Source organism: Heterocephalus glaber, unplaced genomic scaffold (genome assembly GCF_053883595.1).
Source record: "Heterocephalus glaber isolate CG9 unplaced genomic scaffold, H.glaber_assembly_v1.0 deba00001429, whole genome shotgun sequence".
Taxonomy (NCBI): domain Eukaryota; kingdom Metazoa; phylum Chordata; class Mammalia; order Rodentia; family Bathyergidae; genus Heterocephalus; species Heterocephalus glaber.
In genome coordinates, this window is record NW_028258294.1 from 9,888,840 (window position 1) to 9,915,444 (window position 26,605).

General features: G+C 35.5%; 1 protein-coding gene across 10 annotated transcripts in view; it reads left to right on the forward strand.

Annotated features, from left to right (window-relative positions):
- Positions 1–26,605, forward strand: part of Deup1 (deuterosome assembly protein 1) — a 91,963-nt gene that overhangs the window by 50,532 nt on the left and 14,826 nt on the right. For 8 of the 10 annotated variants that reach the window (XM_021252554.2, XM_021252567.2, XM_021252559.2 and 5 more), the window contains 3 exons: positions 310–415; positions 18,890–19,087; positions 20,647–20,733. In XM_021252554.2, the coding sequence (XP_021108213.2) occupies positions 310–415; positions 18,890–19,087; positions 20,647–20,733 (391 nt within the window). The remainder of the gene's footprint in view (positions 1–309; positions 416–18,889; positions 19,088–20,646; positions 20,734–26,605) is intronic. The other 2 variants (XM_021252563.2, XM_021252565.2) reach the window with 2 other exon arrangements.

The following is a 26,605-nucleotide window of genomic DNA, read 5'->3' on the forward strand; positions in this document are numbered from 1 at the left end:
AAGCAATCTGGTTTTTTAATACAAAAATCTTATGTGCATATGCAATACCAGTGTTCTGCCAATTTTTAATGTATAATTGAAATTCCATATTAATTGCTACCTTTTTTCCATTAAAACCATTTGCACTCAAAGATATAAATACTTAATGGGATATGAATGTATTAGGACTTGCAATTTTGCAACTAAAAATATTTCCAACAAAATAATGATCTATCTCTGCAGCCTACAGTGGTCTAAATTAACAATATAATCATAATAATTTATCAAATTAAGCATAATTTTGCTTCTTATTTTATTTTTAATTTGTAGACTTGAATCATCTTATTCACCTTCTATTGAAGAAACAGAAAGGAAAAAGAAAGAGCTATTTTCAGTGGTCCCGGATCAACCAAATCAAGAAAAACAATTAAACAAGGTATGAAAAATAATGAGGTCCATTCTTTCAGGTAGATCTGAAGTCTTTGCATACAAACAGGTATAAAAATCTTCCTTTTCACTCCCTTCCTTTTCCTTCTATATTTTCTCCTAATAATATCTATCAAGTTAATAATTCTGGCCTTATTCCATGTAAACAGGACCCTGAGTTATCATTAACCATGAAATGAGGAGGGCCAGTGGTTCTGTGACAGGTGGCATACAGCAAGAAAGTTGATAGCAAGACTTGGTGCTCAGCCACATGTACAAGCTTAGGGAAGTTGCTTGTGCTCATTCTGCAGGATTGATGATTCGTGCCTATCTCATAAGGTTGTTATAAGGATTAAATGAGCTGATAATGCCTCCTCTTTACATTCCACTTACCATGTGACAGGAAGTGTTCTAAGGATTTAACAAATCCTAATTCATGTATTCCTCTCAACCATCTTACAAAATGAATCTAAATATTATCTCTTTTTTATATTTTAGGAGACTAAGACACTGAAAAGTTTAGTAACTTCTCCAACATTACTTGACCTTCTGTTAAAATCTATGAAATAGTGCACGTAAAATGCTTAGAGCAAGGCCTGGCTCACAGGAAGCACCTAGTAAATACTGGCTGCTAGTGTTTTCAGTAACACCCAGTTTTCACAGAGCACCTGACATATGCCAAGTACTCTGCCAGAAGCAAGGAATACAAGATGAATAAGATGTGGGTGTTGTTCTTAAAGAGTCTGCAGTTCTCTACTCTCCTATAGAAAGTATATTCTCTTCTAGTAAGATTTAGTAATGTCTTTCTTTCCATGATTTTATCACCTCATGGAAAGCTACTGTCTACACTCTCTGGTCTTTAGGTTTGAGAATCAGAATGGATGGATATTCAACACTGTAAAATCTAAATAATAGTTGATAGTTAAGCAAACTTGGGCATGGCTTGGAATTATCATCTAGTGCACACTGCACATTACTTGATACACTGTAAATGAAAGTAAATATTTAGAGAATGAAGTAACTAATATTAAATTTGTTACCCCATAAACTCAGTTGTTTGTATAAATTCAGCAGCCATTTATTGAGCACATAGTAGGGTTATAACTGTTCCACTAATTTTTATAGATATTCATATGAAAGATGGCTCCTGTTTGACAGTTGACTGTCAGAGAACTAGTACAGGTTAAGTGTACAAAAGGTGTTACAAATTAATAATCATTCCATTATATTTTGAATACTTCAATAATATACAGTCTCATGAAACTAATTTTACTGATTTTAAAACTATACCTAAAAATCTGTCCTTTACTGATGACCCCAGTGAATGCATTAGGCTAAAGGCCTGATTAAAGCTACCTGAAGCCACCTATATTACACCCTTCTAAACCTCACTGATTTTGAGAGTAATAAAAGTTTTAATATAAAGAATCTACTGATTTCCCACAGTTTTGACATGGAGGGAGAGAATGTGAGGCACAAATCTCTTTGTAGGCTCTTGGAGAGTTACCCGATAGTGCCATGCTGTGCAGAAAAGGTAACAAATGAATTGTATATAAATAGCTATAGCTTCTTGGAAGTGTTTGTGGAGAGCATTTTCATACTCTGGTAATAAAACCAACAAGAGCCATGTATTATAAATCTTGTGTTTTCTTTTCTCCTTTTCTAGTACAGAACTATTTTTAGTCATTTATTTTGTTATAAAATTCACATTTTTAGTAGAGCTAAAAGTCATTTGAAGCTCAGGTAAATTAAGAAATAAGCTTTGCAATATAGCATTTTGTTTTAATAGCTAAACGTTATAAAAATAATAAAAATAGTTTATAACAATATATTTTTTCCAAGTTCCATTTTAAGAGGAACATGTTAAACCATACCACAGAAAGGAATTAACAAATCCAGATGAACTGCAGAACAATGCTGTTGTCTCATCAGATGAATTCCAAGAAAAAAAGCTGGAGAGAGAAAATTAAAGGAGACTTGTAACATTGTTCTGGATTAGGATGTTTGCATTCCAGTCCTTTAATCCCTTCTTTTGCTTCCAGGATTCAATAATTTAGGGCCAGTCAGTTTTCTTTCCTTTTTTCTTCCACCTGTTAAATGGTAGTGTAAAGTCTGTGTGATGTGATTGTCATGTCCGACTTCAAAATTCTAAAATGTTTATAATAAGAATAGAATCAGGTGAGGGTGAATGGTTCTGATGATGGTGCAGATTTTCCTCTGCACATGTTTGTGTTCCATAATAGGCCATCCTGCTCTAGGTATCATTCCCTGAAATCTAGGTTTTTCTAAAGTATGAACAACTTTCCAGGGCCTAGCCACAAGAGGCTAGGAGCATAGTGGGTAGAGTCACAGGTCTAGGAATCAGGCTGCCTATCACAAGAATGTAACTGTAAAACTTTTTTTATGCACTTTAATATTTTTTTAAATCTGAAAACAAAGAGTTTGTGAGAACTGAATAGATGAAGCACATAAACACAGAGAAACACATAAAAAAGATACATGAGCCAGTTTCAATGGATGGACAATAGTTAAAGCTTAATTCAATTAAACTTAAAGGACATTTGTTACATTTTTTTAAACCATTTTAAATGTGAACTGAGCCCAGATATTTGATGAAATTGAGTAATTATTAATTATTTAAGACATTGTGGTTATGTTAAGAGGGTGTGTAAATGAAAGAAAAATGCATTCTTGTTCTTTTTTTTTTGTACTGGGAATTGAACTCAGGCCCTTGTGCTTGTGAGGCAGGCGGTGGCACCACTGAGCTAAATGCCCAGCACACCCTTGTTCTTTTAGAGATGCACACTGAAACATTTAAAGATGAAATGGAAAAAAAAAAAGACATTTTAAAGCTAAATGTGCTGGAGTAGATTTATGTAAATCCCTTTATGAATAACCCCTATCTAACCTTTTCAGCCTTATTTCTCATAACACACTTGATCCAGCCATCCAAACTCCTTTTTCACTGAGTGTTCATTGTTCCCTGGACTTCACTGTAGTACTTGCCTGGGAGTCTTTCTCCATGCTGTGACTTCTGACTGGCTTCCAGTTGCCCTTCAGTATTCAGTCTCATGACCTCTCCTTGGGAATTCTATCTAGACATCCATCCCCACATTGTTACATACTCTCCACTACTATTGCTAACAACCATTAACATACTATACTGTCATTATCTGTTTATATTTCTGTTTCCCCAATGGACTATGATGTTTTGAGATTGTTGATTGTATGCTTTGTCTCTGAATATCAAGAACTAGAAACTGTGAGTGGCTTGTAGAAATAATGCTAGCAGGCTGGACCGACATAGCAGTAGTAGGAATGGAGAACAGAGGAGAGACTTAGGAAAGGTTGAAACAGAATGCAGTGATTTTGTTGCCTGAGTAGGTTTGAAAGAATGAAGGTGGATAGGAGTCCAAGATATAAAGAGGTCCCTACCATGAAAGATTTAGCCAAGAATAAGAATATAAGATACTCCACAGGCTTAAGCGGGGAGGAGGTTGTGATGCATGTTTATGGACACATTAAGTTTAAAGTTCATTATAATTGTTTATGGGCACATTAAATTTAAAGTTTATTATAATTGGTTCTAAAATACATAGTGTTTGGTCTCAAATGGTACAGCATAAGTCATTTAAACTTTTTCAGTAATTTTTTCTCCATAAGAAGTTCTTCATAGTGTTTTCTCCACCTTTCAAAGTAGTTATCAAAGTAGTGTCAGTAATGGGTGATGATTGGTACACAATTGAAAATAGAAATGAGATCACGAAAAAGCAGGAAAAAGTACAAATGACATAAAAAAAACTGTTCACAGAAGTAATAGCAGAAAACCTCCCAAACAGAGGAAAAGAATTTGACATACAGATAAGCGAGGCATATAGAACTCAAATACGAGCCATGATCAAAAAAAATCTACACCTAGACATATAATAGTCAAGATTCCAGAAACCCAACAGAAGAACGAATTCCTACAAGCAGTTAGAGAAAAGAAACAAATCACTTACAAAAGAAAGCCCATCAGAATCACAGCAGACTTCTCAACACAAACCCTCAAATCAAGGAAAGCCTGGAGTGAAGTATTTCAAGCCCTAAAAGAAAACAACCTCCAACCTAGATTGATGTATCCTACAAAACTATCTTTCAAAATTGATGGGGAAATAAGATACTTCCACGACAAAGAACACCTGAGAAATTTCATGAACACTAAACCAGTACTCCTAACAATTCTAAACAATATCCTAGAAAAAGACAGTGAAGGTCACAGCTCCATGAGGCCCAACAGAAGCCAAAAGGCAAGGCAAGAAACTAAAGAGAAAGGGGGAAAAATCAAGAATAAAAGAGCCAACAACAATAAAACATCATGACAAAGATGAGTCAGTATTTACCAATTATAACCATAAATGTTAATGGCCTCAATTCACCAATCAAAAGAAATAGACTGGAAGAATGGATTAAGAACTAAATTCCAACAATATGCTGTATACAAGAAACACACTTAATTCAAAAAGAAATTCAGAGTCACGCGGAAGATGCCGAATCACCGCACTGCAGACAGGCAGGTCTGCCCACACCCTACCGAGGTCCCCTAGTCCCGTGGAACACCCCGAATCAGCCCGCTGCAGACAGGCAGGTCTGTGCATGCCCTACCGAGGTCCTAAGTCCCGTGGAAGACGCCGAATCACCCCGCTGCAGACAGGCAGGTCTGCCCACACCCAGCCGAGGTCCCCAGTGGCATGGAACACACGCTGAATTAGCCCACTGCAGACAGGCAGGTCTGTGCATGCCCTACCGAGGTCCTGAGTCTCACGGAAGACACCAAATCACCCAACTGCAGACAGGCAGCCACCTGATTCCATGTTACCAAGGCGCAGAGGACAACAGACCACCAGACCAGGGTACTGAGTCCTGCTGTTCCCGGCCCAGAGGTAGGGGCTTCTGAGCCGTCGTCCCACTGCTCCTGGTCCAGAGGAAGGGGCTTCCCGGTCACCATCCCTCTCGCTGCTCCCAGCCCAGAGGAAAGGGCTTTTGGGCCACCTTCTGTCCCGCTGCTCCTGGCCCAGAGGAAGGGGCTTCCAGGCCACCATAACTCCGGCTGCTCCCAGCCCACAGAAAAGGGCTTTTGGGTCACCATCCCTACCACTGCTCCCGGCCCCTGTCCCACCTCACCCAGCTCAGAGGAGGTAATCCGTGCAGGCCCTAATAGCCCCCCGCCCTGGTCGAAATGAGAAAACAAATAAATAAGTCTCAAAACCAGACTTCCAGATCACCTACAGCAACCCCAAAGGGAAATGAGATGGAACCCTCTGATACTCAACCACCTGGACCCATTGAACTGGCAACAAAAGGGGATCTGGAAAAAATGAAATCAGAAATAATTTCTCAGATAACAGGAGAAATTGTGCCCTTAGTGCAAGCCATGATTAATAATCTAGAGAGGAGCTGAGGAACATGATGGAATCCCAACATAAGAAACAAATGGAATCCATAAAACAGATGCAAATAGATTTCCCAGACATGAAAAACTCCATTGAAAGTCTACACAGCAGAAGGAGCCAGTGTGAGGACAGAATTTCAGATATAGAAGATAAGATTGCAATTAGTGACCAGGAAAAGAAAAATTGCTTCCAAATTATAAGGGAACATGAGAAATCAATCCAGCAGCTGATCGAAGATGCAAAGAAGAATAACATAAGACTGATTGGGCTCAATGAAGAAACAGGAGAGAGTGGAGATGACACAAAAAATCTCTTCATAGAAATAATGGCAGAAAACTTCCCAAGCAGGGGAAAAGAGCTTGACATACAGATAAGTGAGGCATATAGGACTTCAAATAGCCTTGATCAAAAAAAGTCTACACATAGGCATATAATTGTTAAGATTCCAGAAACACAACAGAAGAACAAAGTTCTCCAAGCAGTCAGAGAAAAGAAACAAATCACATATGAAGGAAAGCCCATCAGAATCACAGCAGACTTCTCAACACAAACCATCAAGGCAAGAAGAGCTTGGAGTGACATATTCCAAGCCTAAAAGAAAACAGCCTCCAACCCAGATTGATGTACCCTGCAAAACTATCTTTCAAAATGGATGGAGAAATAAGATACTTTCATGACAAAGAGCACCTTAGGAACTTCGTGAATACCAAACCAGCACTCCAGAGAATTTTACACAATAGCCTAGGAACAGACATTGAGGATCAGAACCCCAGGAAGCAAAGCAGAAAGAACCCATCTGGCATGACAAGAAATTAAATGTAAAGGGAGAGAACCCAACAAAAAGAAAAAGTCATGGCAATGACAAGTCAATACATTTCAGTTATAACCATCAACGTTAATGGTCTCAATTCACCAATCAAAAGAAAGAGACTGGCAGAATGGGTCAAGAAGCAAAATCCAACATATGCTGCATACAAGAAACACAATTCAAAAGGAAACTCATAGACTGAAAGTTAAAGGGTGGAAAACAATACTCTATGTGACAGGAACCTGAAAAAAAAGCAGGAGTAGCTATCCTCTTTGCAGATCAAGTAGATTTCAAACCAACACTAATTAAGAGAGTTGAAGAAGGACACTACATCCTTGTAAAGGGAAGAATCCAAGAGGAAGAGATGACAGTCATAAATATCTATGCACCAAACACTAGTGCACCCAACTATATAAAACAAATACAGACATGAAAAGTCATATATGCACTAATACAATTGTAGTGGGGGACCTCAACACCCCACTGTCACAGAAAGATCAACTAGACTAAAAATAAGTAATGAAATACTAGAACTCAATCGAACTCTTGAACAAATGAACTTAACAGATGTTTACAGAGTCTTGACCCCACAAAATCAGAATACACATTCTTCTCAGCTGCACATGGGTCATTCTCCAAACTAGACCACATACTCACACATAGAACATGTTTAAGTAAGAGGAAAGGAATTGAAGTTATCCCCTGTATATTATCAGACCATAGTGCAATGAAATTGGAGATCCATAGCAAAAGAAACTCAAAAAATTTCATAAACATGTGGAAATTGAACAACACACTTCTGAATAACCAATGGGTCACAGAGGAAATTAAAGAAGAAATCAGAGAGTTCCTTCAATTCAATGACAATGACAATACAACATATCGGAATCTATGGGACACAATGAAAGCAGTCTTACGAGGGAAATTCATAGCAGTGAATACGCATATTAGGAAAACAGAACGAGCCCAATTAAACAACCTGATGCTGAACCTCAAGCTTCTAGAAAAAGAAGAGCAGGACAACCCCAAAGCTCATACAAGGGAAGAAATTATAAAGATCAGAGGAGAAGTCAATGCAATGGAGACTAAGAGAACGATACAAAAAATCAATGAAGCCAAGAGTTGGTTCTTTGAAAGAATCAACAAAATTGATAAACCTTTAGTCAACCTTGTCAGAAAAAGGAAAGAAAAGGCCCAAATCCATGCAATTAGGAATGAAAAGGGTGAAACTACAACAGACCCAGCAGAAATCCAGAGGATCATCAATACCTACTTCCAGAACGTATACGTCAATAAGATGGACAACACAGAAGAAATGGACAGATTCCTAGATACATATGAATTACCAAAGTTGAATGAAGAAGACCTAAAAATTCTGAACAACCCAATATCAACCAATGAAATTGAAAACGTAATTAAAAACTTATCAACAAAGAAAAGCCCGGGCCCTGATGGCTTCACTGCTGAATTCTACAAGACATTTAGAGAGGAAGTGCTGCCACTACTGTTGAAACTCTTCAATGAAATTGAAAGGGAAGCAATACTCCCAAATTCATTCCTGGAAGCAAGCATCACCTTGATCCCCAAAGCAGAGAAAGACCCAACTGAGAAAGAGAACTATAGGCCAATCTCACTAATGAACATAGATGCAAAAATCCTTAATAAGATACTGGCAAACAGAATGAAGAAGATCATCAAGAAGATCATACACCCTGATCAAGTGGGATTCATCCCAGGGATGCAGGGATGGTTCAGTATATGAAAATCAATTAATGCAATACACTATATCAATAGAGCCAAGGACTAAAACCATATGATTATCTCCATAGATGCAGAAAAAGCATTTGACAAAGTCCAACATGCATTTATGATAAAAACCCTACAAAAAAACTGGAATAGATGGTCTCTACTTCAAACTGATAGAAGTCATCTATGAAAAACCAACAGCCAATATCATACTAAATGGTCAAAAACTGAAATCCTTCACACTCAAATCAGGAACAAGACAAGGATGTCCACTGTCACCAGTCTTGTTCAATATAGTTCTGGAAACATTAGCCATGGCAATTAGACAAGAGAAAGAAATAAAAGGAATAAAAATACGTACTGAAGAAGTGAAATTGTCATTATTTGCAGATGACATGATACTCTATATAGAAGACCCCAAGAACTCCACCAAAAGTCTTCTAGACTTAATAACCAAATTCAGTCAAGTAGCTGGTTACAAGGTCAACACACAAAAATCAATAGCTTTCCTCTACACCAATGACAGACTCACTGAGAGAGAAATAGGGCAAATAATTCCTTTCACAATAGCATCTAAAAAACTGAAATACCTAGGAAGCATCCTAACGAAAGAAATCAAAGACCTCTTCCCTGAAAACTATAGCACTTTGAAAAGAGAGATTGAAGATGATATCAGAAAATGGACAGACATCCCCTGCTCCTGGGTAGGAAGGATTAATATAGTGAAAATGGCCATACTTCCAAAACTGCTCTATAGATTTAATGCAATTCCAATTGAGATCCCAGAAGCATACTTCATAGACCTCAAGAAAACAATCCAAAAATTCATTTGGAACAAGAAGAGACCCAGAATAGCAAAAGCAATTCTAGGTAACAGAGACATGGCAGGGGGTATCACAATCCCCAACCTGCAACTATACTACAAAGCTACTGTGATAAAAACAGCATGGTACTGGCAAACAAACAGGCTTGAGGACCAGGGGAACAGATTAGAAGATGCAGAAACAATGCCAGACACACTCAGCCATCTCATCTTTGACAAAGGAGCCAAACACCCTCACTGGAGGAAAGATAGCCTTTTTAATAAATGCTGCTGGAAAAATTGGGCTTCAACTTGCCAAAGATTTAAACTAGATCTGTATCTCTCACCATGCACTAAACTAAAATCAAAATGGATTAAAGATCTAAATATTAAAATAGAAACTCTGAACCAGTTGGGACAGAGGTTAGGTAGAACCCTTGAAGACATCGGTGTAGGAAAAGATTTTATGAACAAAACCTCAGTTGCCCTTGAACTAGCACAAATAATCAAGAAATAGGATCTCTTCTTATTAAAAAGCTTCTGCACAGCAAGAGAAACCACCAGCAGTGTGAAGAGACAACCCACAATGTGGGAAAAAATCTTCACCTGCTCTTCCTCAGACAAAGGTCTACTACCATGAGTCTATAAAGAACTTAAAAAGATCAGACCTCCCAAATTTAAAGACCCAATCCAAAAATGGGCATCTGAAATGAACAGACATTTCTCAGACAAAGAAGTAGAAATAGCAAAGAAATACATGAAAAAATGTTCAATATCACTGGTCATTCGAGAGATGCAAATGAAAACAATGCTGAGATTCCACTTCACTCCAGAAAGAATGGCTGCTACCATGAAATCAACCAATAACAAATGGTGGTGGGGCTGTGGGGAAAGAGGAACCCTGCTGCACTGCTGGTGGGAGTGTAGACTGGTGCAACCACTGTGGAAATCAGTATGGAGATACCTCAAAGTACTAGGACTGGAAATCCCATTTGATCCTGCTATTCCACTGCTGGGGATCTTCCCCAAAGAATTAAAAGAATCATACCACAGTGATATATGTGCACCCATGTTCATAGCAGCACAGTTTGTAATAGCTAAAACTTGGAAACAGCCCAAATGCCCATCAACTGGAGACTGGATAAAGAAAATAATGGGTTTTTTAATAAAATGAAGTACTACTCAGCCATAAAAAATGAGAAATTAGAGACATTTATGGCTAAGTGGATGCACATTGAGGCAATACTCTTAAATGAAATAAATAGGACACACATGTGTAAATACTGAATAGTTTCTCTGGTGTGAGAAACTGAAAGTGTAAATGAGGACTAAATGTATAATAGGTCATGTGAAATAGGAAGAAAAGGGGCAAAGGGGAAGGAAGTGGGAGGGGTAGGGGAAAGGATAGAAGGGAATGGGATTAATATAAGAAAATGGAAAAATAGGAACAAAATTTTTGTAAATAGGGAGGACTGGAGGGGTTGAAGGGAGGGCTGGGCAAGGATGAAAAATAAGAACCAAGAGAGACTATGTAAAGGTGCAAATTTCCAATGATGAATGTCATTATATTGTATACCTAAAATGTACCAATTATTAGAATGAATAATCGATAATGCAAAATAGGAATAAAAGGTCCAAAGGGGTAGGGGTAGTGGGAGGCACAGGGGAAAGGAAAGAAGGGAAATGAAAAAAATGCTGAGATATGGAAAAAATGTAAATAAAGTCTTTGTAAATAGGGAAGGGTGGAGGGTGTGAAGGGAGGGCTATGAATGGGGAAAAAATAAGAACCAAGATGCATTATATAAAGGTACAATTCCCAATGAGAAATGTAATTGTGTTGTGTACCTACAATGTACCAATAAAAGAATTTAATACAAAAAAAAATTCATAGATTGAAAGTAAAAGGATGGAAAACAGTTCTCCACGTGACAGGAACCCAGAAGAAAGCAGGAGTACCAATCTTATTTTCAGACAAAGAAGATTTTAAACCAAAACTAAGAAAGACAAAGAAGGTCACTACATACTTGCAAAGGGAACAATCCAAGAGGAAGAGATGATAATCATAAATACATATGCACCAAATACTAATGCCCCCAACAATACAAAACAAATAGTAATGGACATGAAAAACCAAATAAGCACTAATACAATTGTAGTGGGGGACCTCAATACCCCACTGTCACAAATAGATCATCTAGACAAAAAATCAACAATGAAACACTAGAACTGAACCAAGCTTTTGAATCATTGGACTTAATAGATGTCTACAGAGTGTTAAACCCCACAAAATCAGAATATACATTCTTTTGGCCGCACACGGGTCATTCTCCAAAATAGACCACATGCTAGCTCATAGGATATGTCTAAGTAAATGTAAAAGAATTGAAGTTATCCCCTGTATTTTATCAGACCATGGTGCAATAAAATTGGGGATCAATAGCATAAGAAACCGCAAAAAACCCACAAACCCATGGAAATTGAATAACACTCTCCTGAACAACCAATGGGTCACAGGGGAAATTAAAGATGAAATTAGACAGTTTCTACAATTAAATGATAATGACAATACAACATACAGGAGTCTATGGGACACAGTGAAAGCAGTTCTATGTGGGAAATTCATAGCAGTGAATGCCCATACTAGGAAAACAGAGCTCAGATAACCTAATGCTGAACCTCAAGCCCCTAGAAAAGGAAAAGCGTGACAAACCCAAAGTTTGTACAACAGAAGAAATTATAAAGATCCGAGCAGAAATCAATGAATGGAGACTAAGAGAATGATACCAAAAAATCAATGAATCAAAGAGTTGATTTTTTGAAAGAATAAATAAAATCGATAAACCCTTAGCCAACCTTATCCAAAAAAGGAAAGAAAAGGCTCAAATCCATACAATTAAGAATGAAAAAGCTGAAGTCACAACAGATCCAGGAGAAATCCAGAGGATCATCAATACCTATTTTGAGAACCTATACTCTAATAAAATGGAAAACGCAGAAGAAATGGACAGATTCCTAGATACATGTGAATTACCAAAGTTGAAAGAAGAAGATATAAAAATTCTAAACACCCCAGTTACAATCAATGAAATTGAAAACGTAATTAAAAATTTACCAACAAAGAAAAGCCCAGGTCCTGATGGCTTCAGTGCTGTATTCTACAAGACATTTAGAAAAAAAACTATTGCCACTACTCTTTAAACTCTTCAATGAAATTGAAAGGGAAGCAATATTTCCAAATTCATTCCTGGAAGCAAGTGTTACTTTGATTCCAAAACCAGGAAAAAACCCAACCAAAAAAGAGAACTACAGGCCAATCTCCCTAATGAAACTGATGCAAAAATCCTCAACAAGACACTGGCAAACAGAATACAGAGGGTCATCAAGAAGATCATACACCCTGACCAAGCTGGATTTACCCCAGGGATGCAAGGATGGTTCAACATATGTAAATCAATAAATGTAATACACTATATTAATAAAGCCAAGGACAAAAACCATATGATCATCTCAATAGATGCAGAAAAAGCATTCAACAAAATCTAACACCCATTCATGATAAAAACACTACAGAAAATTGGAATAGATAAGTAGTAATAAATCATCTCAACCAGATAAAAGCTATCTATGAAAAACCAACAGCCAACATCATACTAAATGGTCAAAAACTGAAAACTTTCACACTAAAATCAGGAACAAGACAAGGATGTGTCCACTATCCCCACTCCTGTTCAATATAGTTTTGGAAACATTAGCCACAGCAATTAGATAAGAGAAAGAAATAAAAGGAATAAAGATAGGAAAGGAAGAAGTTAAACCATCATTATTTGCTGATAATATGATACTCTATATAGAAGACCCAAAAAACTCCACCAAAAGACTTCTAGATTTAATAGACAGATTCAGTAGGGTAGCTGGATGCAAGGTCAACACTCAAAAAACAATGGACTTCTTGTACACAAATAATAGACTTACTGAGAGAAAAATTAGGGAAACAATTCCTTTCACAAAAGCACACACAAAAAATGAAATATCTAGGAATTAATCTAACAAAGGAAGCAAAAGACTTCTACATCAAAAACTACAGCACTGTGATAAAAGAGATCAAAGAGGATATAAGAAAATGGAAAGACATCCCTTGTTCCTGGGTAGGAAGAACCAATACAGTGAAAGTGGCCATACTTCTGAAACTGCTATATAGATTTAATGCAATGCTGATTGCAATGCAATGACAACAGTATATTTCACAGAACTAGAGAAAACAATCCAAAAATTTATTTGGAACCAGAAGAGACCTAGAATAACAAAAGCATTCTAGGCAACAGAGACATGACAGGGAGTATCACAATCCCCAACTTGAAACTATGACTACAAGCCACTGTGATAAAAACAGCATGGTACTGGCAAAGAAACAGACCCAAGGATCAGTGGAATAGATTAGAAGATGCAGAAACAACTCCAAACATACTCAGCAACCTCATCTTTGACAAAGGAGTCAACCACCATCATTGGAGGAAAGATACCCTATTTAATAAATGGTGTTGGAAAAACTGGATTTCAACCTGCCAAAGAATTAAACTAGATCCATATCTTTCACCATGCACTAAACTAAAATCAAAGTGGATTAAAGATCTAAATATTAAAACAGAAACACTGAACCAGCTGGAACAGAGGTTAGGTAGAACTCTTGAAGAGATTGGCATAGGAAAAGACTTTATGAACAAAACTTCAGTAGCACGGGAACTAGCAAACAAAGAATCAACAACTGGGAGGGGGTGAAAGGCGCACAGGTAATGGGGAAAAAATAAGAACCAAGATTCATCATGTACAGGTACAAGCACCCAATGATAAATGTAAACATATTGTATACCTAAAATGTACCAATAAAAGAATTAAAAAGAAAAAAAAAAAGAATCAACAACTGGGATCCCATCTTATTAAAAAGCTACTGCCCTGCAAGGGAAACCACCAACAGAGCTAAAAGACAACCTACAATGTGGGAAAAAAAATTTTAGCAGCTGTACCTAAGACAAAGGACTACTATCTAGAATATATAAAGAACTTAAAAAAATCAGGCCCTCCAAATTTAAAGACCCAATTCAAAAATGGCCATCTGAAATGAACAAACATTTCTCAGACAAAGAAGTAAAAGCAGCAAATAAACATATGAAAAAATGTTCAACATCACTGGTCATTGGAGAGATGCAGATGAAAACAACGCTGAGATTCCACCTCACCCCAGAAAGAGTGGCTGCTGTCAAGAAATCAACCAATAACAAATGCTGGTGGGGTTGCAGGGAGAGAGGAACCCTTCTCCATAGTTGGTGGGAGTGCAGGCTGGTGCAACCACTGTGGAAATCAATATGGAGATACCGCAAAAAACTAGGATTAGAGGTCCCATTTGACCCAGCTATTCCTCTGCTGGGTATCTTCCCAAAAGAATTAAAAGAATCATACCACAGCAATATATGCACACCCATGTTTATAGCGGCACAGTTTATAATAGCTAAAGCTTGGAAACAGCCCAAGTGCCCATCAACTAGAGACTGGATAGAGAAAATGTGGCTTTTTAATAAAATGGAGTACTACTCAGCCATAATGAACAAGAAACTAGAGACATTTTTAGCTTAAAGGATGCACATTGAGGTAGTACTCTTAGGTGAAACCAATAGGACACACGTATAAATACCAAATAGTTTCGCTGGTGTGAGAAACTGAAAGTGTAAATAAGAATTAACATAAATAATTGATAATTTGAATTAGGAAGAAAAGGTCCAAAGGGGTAGGGGAAGTGGGAGGTATAGGGAAAAGGAAAGAAGGGAAAGGAAATAATATGAGAAAATAGAAACAAAGTCTTTATAAATAGGGAAGGGTGGAGGAGTCGAAGGGAGGGCAGGGCAATGGGTAAAAAATAAGAACCAAGATGCATTATATAAAGGTACAATTCCCAATGAGAAATGTAATTGTGTTGTATACCTACAATGTACCAATAAAAGAATTCAATTAAAAATAAATAAATACGAACCAAGATACATCATGGAAAGGTACAAGTTCCCAATGCTAAATGTAAATGTATTGTATACCTAAAATGTACCAATAAAAGAATTTAAGGAGGGCAGTGAAGCTCAGCTGGTCCCACCACCCAGAAGGAAGATCCCCACCTCCACCCCAGGCTCCTAGGGCAGTGAAGCTCAGCCGGTCCCAGCACCCAGAAGGAAGCTCCCCTGCTGCCATCCCAAGCTCCTAGGGCAGAGAAGGTGAGCCCCGTGGGTGCCAGAAGCATTCCCCCGCCCAGTGGAAATGAGAAGACACATAAACAAGCCTCAAAAACAGACTTCCAGATCACCTACAGCAACCTCAAAGGGAAATGAGATGGAACACTCTGATACTCAACCACCTGGACTCTCTGAACTGGCAACAAAAGAGGATCTGGGAAAAATGAAATCAGAAATAATTACTCAGATAACAGCAAAGATTTTGCTCATGGTGCAAGACATGATTAATAAATCTAGAGAAGACACAGATGAAAAAAATAGAGGATCTGAGGAACATGATGGAATCCCAACATAGGAAACAAATGGAATCCATGAAACAGATACAAACAGATTTCCAAGAGATTAAAAACTCCATCGGAAGTCTGCACAGTAGAATGAACCAATGTGAGGATAGAATTTCACATATAGAAGATAAGATTGCAATTAGTGAAGAGGAAAAGAAAAATTGCTTTAAAATTGTAAGGGAACATGAGAAATCAATCCAGCAGCTGCTAGACAATACAAAGAAGAATAACATAAGACTGATTAGAGTCAATGAAGAAAGAGGAGAGAGTGCAGATGACATAAAAAAACTGTTCACACAAGTGATGGCAGAAAACTTCCCAAGGAGGGGAAAAGAACTTGACATACAGATGAATGAGGCATATGGGACTCCAGCTAGCCTTAATCAAAAAAAATCTACACATAGGCATATAATAGTTAGGATTCCAGAAATCCAACAGAAGAATAAAATTCTACAAGCAGTGAGAGAAAAGAAACAAATTACATGCAAAGGAAAGCCCATCAGAATCACAGCAGACTTCTCAATGCAAACCCTCAAGGCAAGAAGAGCTTGGAGTGATGTATTTCAAGCCCTAGAGGAAAACAGCTTCCAACCCAGATTGATGTACCCTGCAAAACTATCTTTCAAAATGGATGGAGAAATAAGATACTTGCATGATAAAGATCACCTCAGGAACTTCATGAATACCAAACCGGCACTCAAAAAAATTTTAGACAATACCCTAGGAAAAGACAATGAGGATCACAACCCCAGGAAACCCAGCAGAATGAATCCATTGGGCATGACAAATTAAACACAAAGGGGGAGAATCCAACAAAAAGAAAAAGTCATGACAAGGCTTTTAAAACTTTTGACTTCATCTCCCTAATGAGTGTATAATTCAGTCTTATTATTGTACTGATTAGTATTTTTCTGATTCTAGAATTGCACACCATTCCTTGTGCTGTACTGGCTATTTATCATCTTCTTATGTCTACATTTTAATTGGGTTGTCTATTAATGAGCTCTAAGAATTCTTTATATATTCTGGTCCTAGGTTATATGCATTGTAAATATGGTCTGTTTAAGGACTACTTTTCATTTTAATGATGTCATTTAAAGTTCTAAATTTTGATTGAATCTCATTTATCATTTTTTTTTCTTTTATACATCATGTTTTTTGTATCCTAGGTAGTTCTTGCCTACCCTGAATTCATAAATATTTTCCCTTATAATTTCTTCTTAAAGTTTTATACTTTTAGACTTTCTTATTTAGGTTCATAGATCCCTTCAAGTTATTTTCATGTATGGAAAAAAGGGTTGAGGTTAATTTTTTATATACGGATACCAGGTGTTCTAGTGCCGTTTGCTGAAGACACTATCTCTTCCTCAGCTCTTGAATCGGGTTTATATTATATAAAATGCTAACGTTAAATAATCTTTCCAAACTCACTGGACCATATATGTGTGGTTCTATTTCTAGATTCTCTGTTTTATTCCAATGATCTATATGTCTTTCCTTACACCAACACTGCCTTGATTACTGTAGCTTTAGAAGAAGTCTTAAAATTAGGTACTAAACGTCTTCCAACACTGTTTTTGGCTTTTCTGGGTCCTTTGTACTCCTACATAACTTTTAAATTTCAATATCCAGTTCTTCATATATAGCAATATACACAGACCTTAATTTTTATATATACCTTGTGTTTTCTAATCCTGCTGAATTCAAGTACAAGTTCTCAGGGCTCCTAGCGATTTCTTAGTATTTTCTCTGTAGATGATCATTTCATCCACATATAAAGATTTTGCTTCTGCCATCCCAATCCTATCCTAGTTGTGTCATTTTATTGCCAGACTATTTTGGTTTAGACCTATGTTTCAAAGTCTAATGGACAGATAAAGAGTAGGCATATCTGCCCTTGTTCCCCACTTTAGGGAGAAAGCATTGTATCGTCTCCATTCATAGAAGGAGTTTTTGTTGGAAGTATGGAGTACATGTCTTTGATCTGTTGAGAAGGTTCTGTTCTACTTCTAGTCTCCTGAGAGCTTTTACCATGAACAGCTGTAGAGTTTAGTCCAATACTCTTTCTCCAACTAGTGACAGGATCCTATGGCTTTCTCCTTTCCTCTGTTAAAATGATGACTTTTGGGGGTGGATCTTCCAATGCTGAACCAACACTGCCATCCCTATAATAAAACCACTTTCTACATCCTGCCAGATCTGACTTCTAAGAGTTTGTTTTGTTAAACAAATGTCTATCTATGTTCATACTTTTTTCTTCTATTATCTTTATCCAGTTTTAGGATTAGCACAATGTTGATTTCCTTAAAAGAGAGGAGAAGTGTTCCTTCTTTTTTCTGCTTTAAATGTTTGATATAATTTATCAGTTAAAATGTTTATGAGCCTGCTGTTGTCATATAGGTAGGCTTTCAAGCTAGGAATATACTTTCTTTAATAAGTGCTATTCAAATTTTATATTTCCTCCAGAGTTAGTTTCATTGATTTGTCTTCTAAGTTACTTCTTAGAAGTTGTCAAATTTATTTCAAAAAAGATTTTTGTAATATGCTTTCTATATTCTTTTAAATTCTGTAAAATCTGTGGTAATGTCTCCTTGATCTTAATATTGTAATTTAAAAAATGTATAACTGATATTGTGTAACAGGAAGAAAAGGTCTAAAAGAGTAGGGGAATTGGGAAGGGTAGGGGAAGGGAAAAAAGAGAAAGGAAAAAATATGAGAAGAGGAAAAATATGGAACCAAGGTCTTTGCAAATAGGGAAGGGTGGAGGGGGTGAAGGGAGGGCAAGGGAAGGGGAAAAAAAATAAGAACCAAGAGACTCATGTAATGGTACAAGATCCCAATGATGAATGTAACTGTATTTTATACCTAAAATGTACCAATATAGTTAATGGGGGAAAAATAAAAAAATAAAAAAATAAAAGAATTTAAGGAAAATAGAAATGAACTTTTACAATTGGAAGGGAAAATATAAATGAATCATATAAGTATCTGTTTTTAGTTTAGCATTGATCATAAAAAGAGGGTAGAGGAGGGCCTGCCAAGATTTTAGGACAGGAGGACAGAATATGACCAATAGAAGCTTTAAGCTGCTTTATAAATAAAAGGATTTGTTCATGTTTTCTGGTCTTTATCTGCTACAGATCAGAAACCAGCTCTATCAGGAGGAAGAGTACCACAACTCTGAGCAAGAAAGAATGAGAAATGAAATCTCTAACTTAACAGAGGAGCTTCATCAGAAAGAGATCACTATAGCAACTGTGATGAAGAAAGCTGCCCTTCTGGAAAGACAGTTAAAGATAGAATTAGAAATAAAAGAAAAAATCTTAGCAAAACAACAGGTAGGCAGGCAGGAATAAAGCAACTTTCCAGGGCATACTCTTGCTAGGTGCTCACAGTAGCCTTCATTACTGACTGATAAAATCATTGCATTGCTAGGTTTTGTTCTGGAACTTAGCATCACAGAAATGCCTGTAGTGTCACAGCAATGTTTTGTGGAGTCACATAAAACCTTTGCGACATATCACAAAGTGCTGTGAAAAAAGAGCTAGGAAAATAACTGGCAATGCAAGGTAATGTGATTATATCTCATCCTAACATTTTCTTTTAACCCATATTCTGAGCACCTCCCACACATGCTCTAATCATAGATTTCTTCCTTAGGTCCTTTTCACTAACATTGTTTTTTAAAAACTTTACCCAGATTTTCTTGGATGTTTCCCACCCTCCATTTCATGTATTTTTGAAATATGGATGCTGTAACATGAAATCAGTTCATATTTACTGAATATTCACACAACGCACCACATGGGGCATGGGGAAAAATAACAATTGTAGTTCTACCATTAAAATACCGAAAGTAATTTCTATCTCCACCACCCTGCCCACCCTTCCTTTCTTCCCTCCAATTTAGTTTTTAAATTCCCTGATCTCTTACTCCTAATCAAATCTGCTATTAACAGATTTATCAGCCCTCTTTGCCTCAAAGCTAGATGTTTTCAAAGCACAAAACATAAGGAAAGTTTCAGTAACTTTCTAGGTATATGAGGATTACTTCCCAAATAGCATGACTATCAAATCCTGTGTATTACAGGAACAAAAAAGATTCAGCCTTTGCCCATTCTGGAGCCTTAAGCTATGTCTTACTTGTACAATACACAGGAAAACCATACAGGCATAGCAATAGCATCCATTATACCTCGTTGGGGAAGGACATTTTACAGATGGGAACAGTGATCTGAGTAGTTGGGTTATGAATGATTCTTACTTTCACTTTTATATTCTTATATATTTTCTAGATTTTGTCAATGAGCTTATATTTTATAATTAATAAAAGTAAATCTTTTTAAGGCAAGTTTTTTTCTATAGAAATGAGCCCTAGGTAAATAAAAGGACAGATACTATGTCCAAGTACTGTCAATCAGGAAAACAAACAAAGAATGTAGGAGACAGATAAGTCACAAACAAAGGTAACTTGGCAGAAAAACCAGATGGGACCAAATTAAACATGAAAGTCATGTGTTGCCTATTGTAAAAATTAATCAGGTGCTGCAATTTAGTGGACAGTGTTATTTCAAGCATGGCTTAAAAATTGTGATTTTTCTGGTAATTATTTTATATGATTAAAAATAAAAGAAATGGGATTTTGGAATTGGAAGTAAAAAAGTAAATGAATCATTATTATATCTTTTAAATTTAATATTGATCATAAGAGGGGAGGGTACAGTGTGTCCGGGCAAAGATAGGCAAGATGAATAAGAATACTCAGTCAATAAACCAAAGGAGCCTTTCCCTTTATTACAACTAGAAAATTTTGTATTCTCAAAGTAAAATTAATTTGAATAAAATTATGTGTCTTCATTGTGAATTTTACACTTACCTTTTTTTACTAATCTTTCAGTTCTCAGATATGCAATATAAAGCTGTCAGAATGGAAAACACACATCTAAAAGGAATGATGGGAGATTTAGACCCTGGATGGTACATGGTAATATGCCGAGTTCATTCAGTAAATTGGACAAGAGATTATTTAGCTCATCAGGATTTACCAAGACGTCACTACTAAGCATTTGCCATGTATCAGGCATGCAGAAGTTGTCTTGCACCTTAGTTAAATTTACTTCTGGAACCCTTGAATTTCTAGTGTTCTCTCCTGTTTTTTTCTTGTATTGGACTCAATTCTTACCCTTTCCCAAACATACCAAACATGCTATTTATATGCTTTTGCTCTTGCTGTTGCCTTAAAATCCTACATAATCTGATTTAAGTGTCAACTTTTCCTTCAATAAAACCACCCCCCAAATCTCAGTCAGAACGAATTGTTCTATCTGAACTTGGTTTATATTTGTCTGACTTGTTTTATATCTTGTCCCTTTCCCACTAGATGGCAAGCAGGAATTATGTCTTACTAATGTTTGTATAACCAACTCCTCAAAAAATCAGTTATAGATTAAATGTTCAGTTTGTGTTGGTTGAATAACAAGAGAGATGAATAAATAAATGAATTAATCAATGGCTCTTCAGGTTTACACAAGGCACCTTAACAAGCTCTGTGCTTCTCATTTCCCTTGCTTAATGTTACAGTTGATGTTTGATTTTTATGTGAGAATTTTTGTTTATTGAATTAATGAAATATTAATGATATCATTATTTTCTCTGAGAGAAAATTCTAAAATAATTTTTCTATCATTCAAGGCATAGAGAGGATGAAATAAGAGCTAACCTGGCCTTAGTTTATTTAGCTAGAAGTGAAGGTGTTGGATTAGAGATTCTCCATACTCCCTTCTTAATCCTTGATGCTGTATTTCTGTGATATTATGTATCTGTTCTCTTAATAATCCCTATTCTAGCATTAAAAGAACAGGAGCACCTGGAAGCATTCTGCCTTTTTGAAGCATCTTTGTCTGTGCAGTGGTTGGAGTATAGATGGATAAAAAGCAAAGCACCCATGATTTCCCTGTTAAATTAAAAAAAAAGTTTGTCATCTAAACATTGAATGTACAAAAAGTTAAATCAGATCCTGAATCCATGAGTGTCCTTTTTAAATCACAAAATAGTATTTGTATTGTATTTTTTATTCAGTTGAATGTTGTTAGTTGTATATTCTAGGTCAACACACACACACACAGAGGCTTTTTCACTGTGGTTCATGTGGGCTTTTAGCTTTGTTCATTTATTTGTCTTGGACTTTTAAGAAATAAAACACAAAAATGTATTTAAAAAAAGGTTGTTATCCTCACCTCTACCCTGGATCTCAGGACTTCAGAGAGAACCAGTGATAACACAGTAATATGTAGCATTCTATCACTCTTTCTTTAGTTGTGCATGCATATAGAGGAAGTGAGTTGGATGTTCTACAGAAACAAATGGATAATATATATTATCCAAAACTGCCTTCTGACTATATACATGGACATGTGTACAAGTCAGTAAATACATTTTTATTTTTCCTAATTTCCTAGAAAAAATTATAGTTGTGTAAGATATATATTTTTATAAATTGATCCATAATTTAAATACTGATAGTTTAAGTGTGGTCTTTTTTTCTCAATTCCTTTTCCCACATCATACCCTATCTACTAGATAATATATGTCAATTACTCAGTTTGTATCATTTAACATTTTTATATGTATCTATATGATCATATAACTATCTCAAGATTTTACCATTTTTTAAAAAATAAGATCACGTACTTGTGTGTGTATTCCTTTTGCTCACTCAGAAAAATCCCTTGGAATCTTTCCAAATCAACTAGTTCAAGTCTATTTCATTCTTTATAAAAGCTTGACAATATTCCATGGTGTGTATGTATCAAAATTTATTAAACTATTTTTCATAATTATTTCAGCCCTAATATATTCAACTGTTTTCAGATTTTTGCCTGAATGAACAAAACTACAAGAAAATCTGTATTCAAATGTCTGAATAGCTTCTTAGAAGTGGAATTGATGTTCAAAGCAAATATGTTTTAATTTTTAATAGCTATTATAAAGTGATATTTCTACCTTTTTCTCTTTCATCCTTCCCAGAAATAGGTGTTATTGCTCTTTTTAATTTTTGTCAGTATGATGGTTATAATTTCTCAATAGTTCTTTCATTTTCATTTCTCTGACTACAGATAAGCATGTTTGTACATTCATTGGCAATGTGAATTAGATATATGCTTTCCTCAGTTTTCTGTTGTGTTGTGAGGTTTTTTTGGTCAATTAATAACAGCACTTTTCTAAATCCATTGTTTATAACTTTGTTTATGATACGTTTTTGCCATCTACAATTTTACACTTTTATTTGTCAAACAGGTACTGTATATCTCTTAGTTTATAGCTTTGGAGTTTTCTTCCTTGACTAACAAGATTTTTCCTCTCTCTCTGTCTCTCTGTATATATATATATATTTTATTATATCCTCTTAGATTTTCTTGAGAGGATTTTATATTCTCCATCCAAGTGCTAAATCCATCCATACCTTAATTTGATATAAAAATTCAATTTTGTAATTTGAATGAGATATAAAATAGGAGCCAAATTTAAATTTTCATGTGAACATTAACCTCAATTTATCCAGTTTCTCCTCAGAACTTCCTGTTGGATTCTATTTGAGATTGAATTAAGTTTACATATTAACTTTGAAAGATTTGGGTTCTTTAAAATAAATTTTCCACTAAGAATGTGACAGGGCTTTCTATTTATTCATATCTTATGTTTTTCAGTAAGATCTTACACTTTTCTTTAAGTTCTGTGCCTTTCTTCTTAACTTTATCCTCAGGTATTTTACAATTCAGGTGACTGTTATGAATGGAATATTTTCCTTTTTAATGTCTAGGAATTTATTGCTAATATAGAAAGATCCAGATTATTGTATTAATTCTAATAGGACTTTTATTAGAGGTATCTAGGTTTCTTGAGATAGCTAACTATAACAACAAAATAGCTTTATCTCCTCTACTTTTCATAGCAGTTATTTTTGTCATATTTCATTTTCCAAAATCTCCAAGAGAATATTAAAGAATAATAGTGTTTGCAGGCAAACTTGCTAGTTTCTGATTTTAAATGCCATGGTTTCAGAGTTTTGCTTAGTATAGCATTTGTTCTTGATTTATGGGCTTTATTATATCACTCTATTCCTATTCTTAGAGTTTATCAAGAATTGGTATTAATTTTTATCAAATGGCTTTTCAGCATAGATGATTTGTGGGTTTTGTCCTGTAGACTATGTTAATAGGATATGGTTAATACATTTCCTGCTATGGATTGAAATTTGAATTCCAGGAATAAATCTTTAGTCACTGTGTTAGTTTAATAAAGCTGCCCTAACAAAGTACTACAACTTGGGTGGCTTAAAATAATAGAAATCTATTGTTTCACAGTTCTGGAGGCCTGAAGTCCAAAATTAAAACATCATCAGTGTTGTGACCCTCTGAAATCTACAAGGGAAAATTCTTTCTTGCCTTTTGCGGGCAGTCTGGGCTGCTGGCTTCCTGGGCTGTAGATGCATCACTGCAATCCTGGCTTTACATGGTGCTTCTCTATCATCTTGGCTCTTTTCCTGAATCTTCACAACGGCATCTTCTTCCTGTGTTTCTTCATGGTGTCTTTTCTGCATACATGTCTACTTCTGTATTTAAATTTCCCCTTTTTACAGGCAACCAGTCGTATTGGATTAGGGCCCCTCTAAAGTCTTCATATTAGCTTCATTACCTCTGTTAAACCCTGTTTCTACATTCAGGTCACGTTCTTTGGGATAGGGGTTTGGACTTCACCATATCTTTTTTAGGGGGACACAATTCAACCCATAATAGTCAAACTAGCAATTTTTATATATTACTGGATTTTATATGGTAATGTTTTACTTAGAAATTAAGGTCTGTATGTATAAATGAGACTTGTAATATAGTTCTTTCTTTTTCTACTTGTTTTAAAGTTATTCTGTAGCTTTACTTGTAACTTGGGAGCATTCTATCTTTATGCATGGTCTAGAATAGTTTACTATTAGAATTATTAGTGCTTTAAAAAAAGAACTCAGCTGTAAAACCATCTGACCAGACAGATCTTCACTAATCTTTTCTTTTAGGATACTTGATACATTCAAATTTCATTACTTCTTCTTAGATCATTCTGCTAATTTGTATATTTCTAGGACATCTTTACCAACCTTTTGTTTCCTTGTTACCAAAGTTAGTAATAGCCTACAATTATTTCATCTCTTCTATATTCTGTTTTTGTGTTTCTTCTCTTGTTTCTAATCTTATATAGTTGAACACATATAGATTTTCTTTTTTGTTTTAGTTCTGGCTCACAAAAAGTTATTTTAATAGTATTTAAAATATTAGCTTTTGGATTTATTAATCTTCATCCATTTATTTTTTAGCTTTTATCAATTTTTCTTTTCCTGATTTATTTTGTTGCAGTTTTTCTAATTTCTTAAAATGAAGAAAACTCTCTTCTATCTGTTGCGTTAAAATCCCATGAATAACCTGAAACAATGGCACATGCCTGTAATCCCAGCACTTAGGAGGCTGAGGCTGGAGAATCAACAAGAGTTTGAGGTCAGCCTGGGCTACAGAGTGAGTTAAAGGCAAGCCTGAACTACATAGTGAGACCCTGTCTCCAAGAAAACAACAAAGTTTTCTAAGATCCCATTAGTAGAAGAAAATCCCATTATTAGACAATTATTTCTCAAATAATTGGAATGGATAAATAAACATAGAATTAAATAACTGGTGCTGAAATTTTACCTCTGAAAATGAGAAACAAAATATTTTCATCATTTTAAGCCTTTTAACATATATGCTATTTGGAGAATATTAAAATAATAATTACTATTTCCTTTCTAAACATGGAAATTACTGATTTAAATTGATAATATCTAATTAAATATAGCTTTGAGAATTTTTATGTATGACTAACTATAGAACTCCTTGTTCATTTCTATTTAGGGGAAGAATATTTACCAAAGAGGTAGGAACAGTGGTGCTGCACCTAATTACCACCAGTGTACACAGTGAGCTTCAAAGCTCCTGTTTTCTTGGCTCTCGGTAAGGTAGTTAGAGTAGTAACAGAGCCAGGTGTTTTCCATAGATTGTGTTGAAACTTGACAGCATAGAAAAAAAGGAGGGTTTTTTTTTTAACATGTCTCCTAGGGAAGCTAACAAAGAATTAAGTTTATCTGACAGGTTTTTTATTCCATATTTACTTAGACCTATAGTTGTATTTATTAATCTTTTCATTTTTTTAAAGTTGTAATAAAATTTGATTTTATCAGAACTCAAATTTGTGATTATTTTCAAGAAGACTTATTTGCTTTTTACTGTTCATAAAGTTAGCTAAATAAAATAATAATATTGTCACAATGATTAAAACATTCATTTACACCCTGAAAACTAAAATAATAACCATAAAACATAGCTAAAGCCTATCTTTCTGTAGAAATATTTTTCTGGGCTAATTATTAAATATATATAACTAAAAAGAAAAAGTGTACATGCAAAATGCAGTTATTCAGATATTTCAATAATTTAACTGGCCTCATCCTAGTCTTTTCAAGTAAATAAGCACCAGGAAGTTTTGCCATTTCAAGAGCAAAGATGAATAAAACTACAGGACTTGAAAATTTTTGAAAGAAACAAGAATTGAATAACAGACCTACATAAAAGAACCCATCAGAAATACAGATGTAGGCTGAGAATGTAGTTCAGTATTAAAGCATTTGCTTAGCATGCATGACATGAGGCCCTGGGTTCAGTCTCCTGAACTGCAAAAAAAGAAAAAGAAAGAAATACAGTGGTAGGCTTAATTATTGTATATTTTCATATGATAATCATATAATGAAGGATATATTTCATAAATCACTAGAAAAGTAT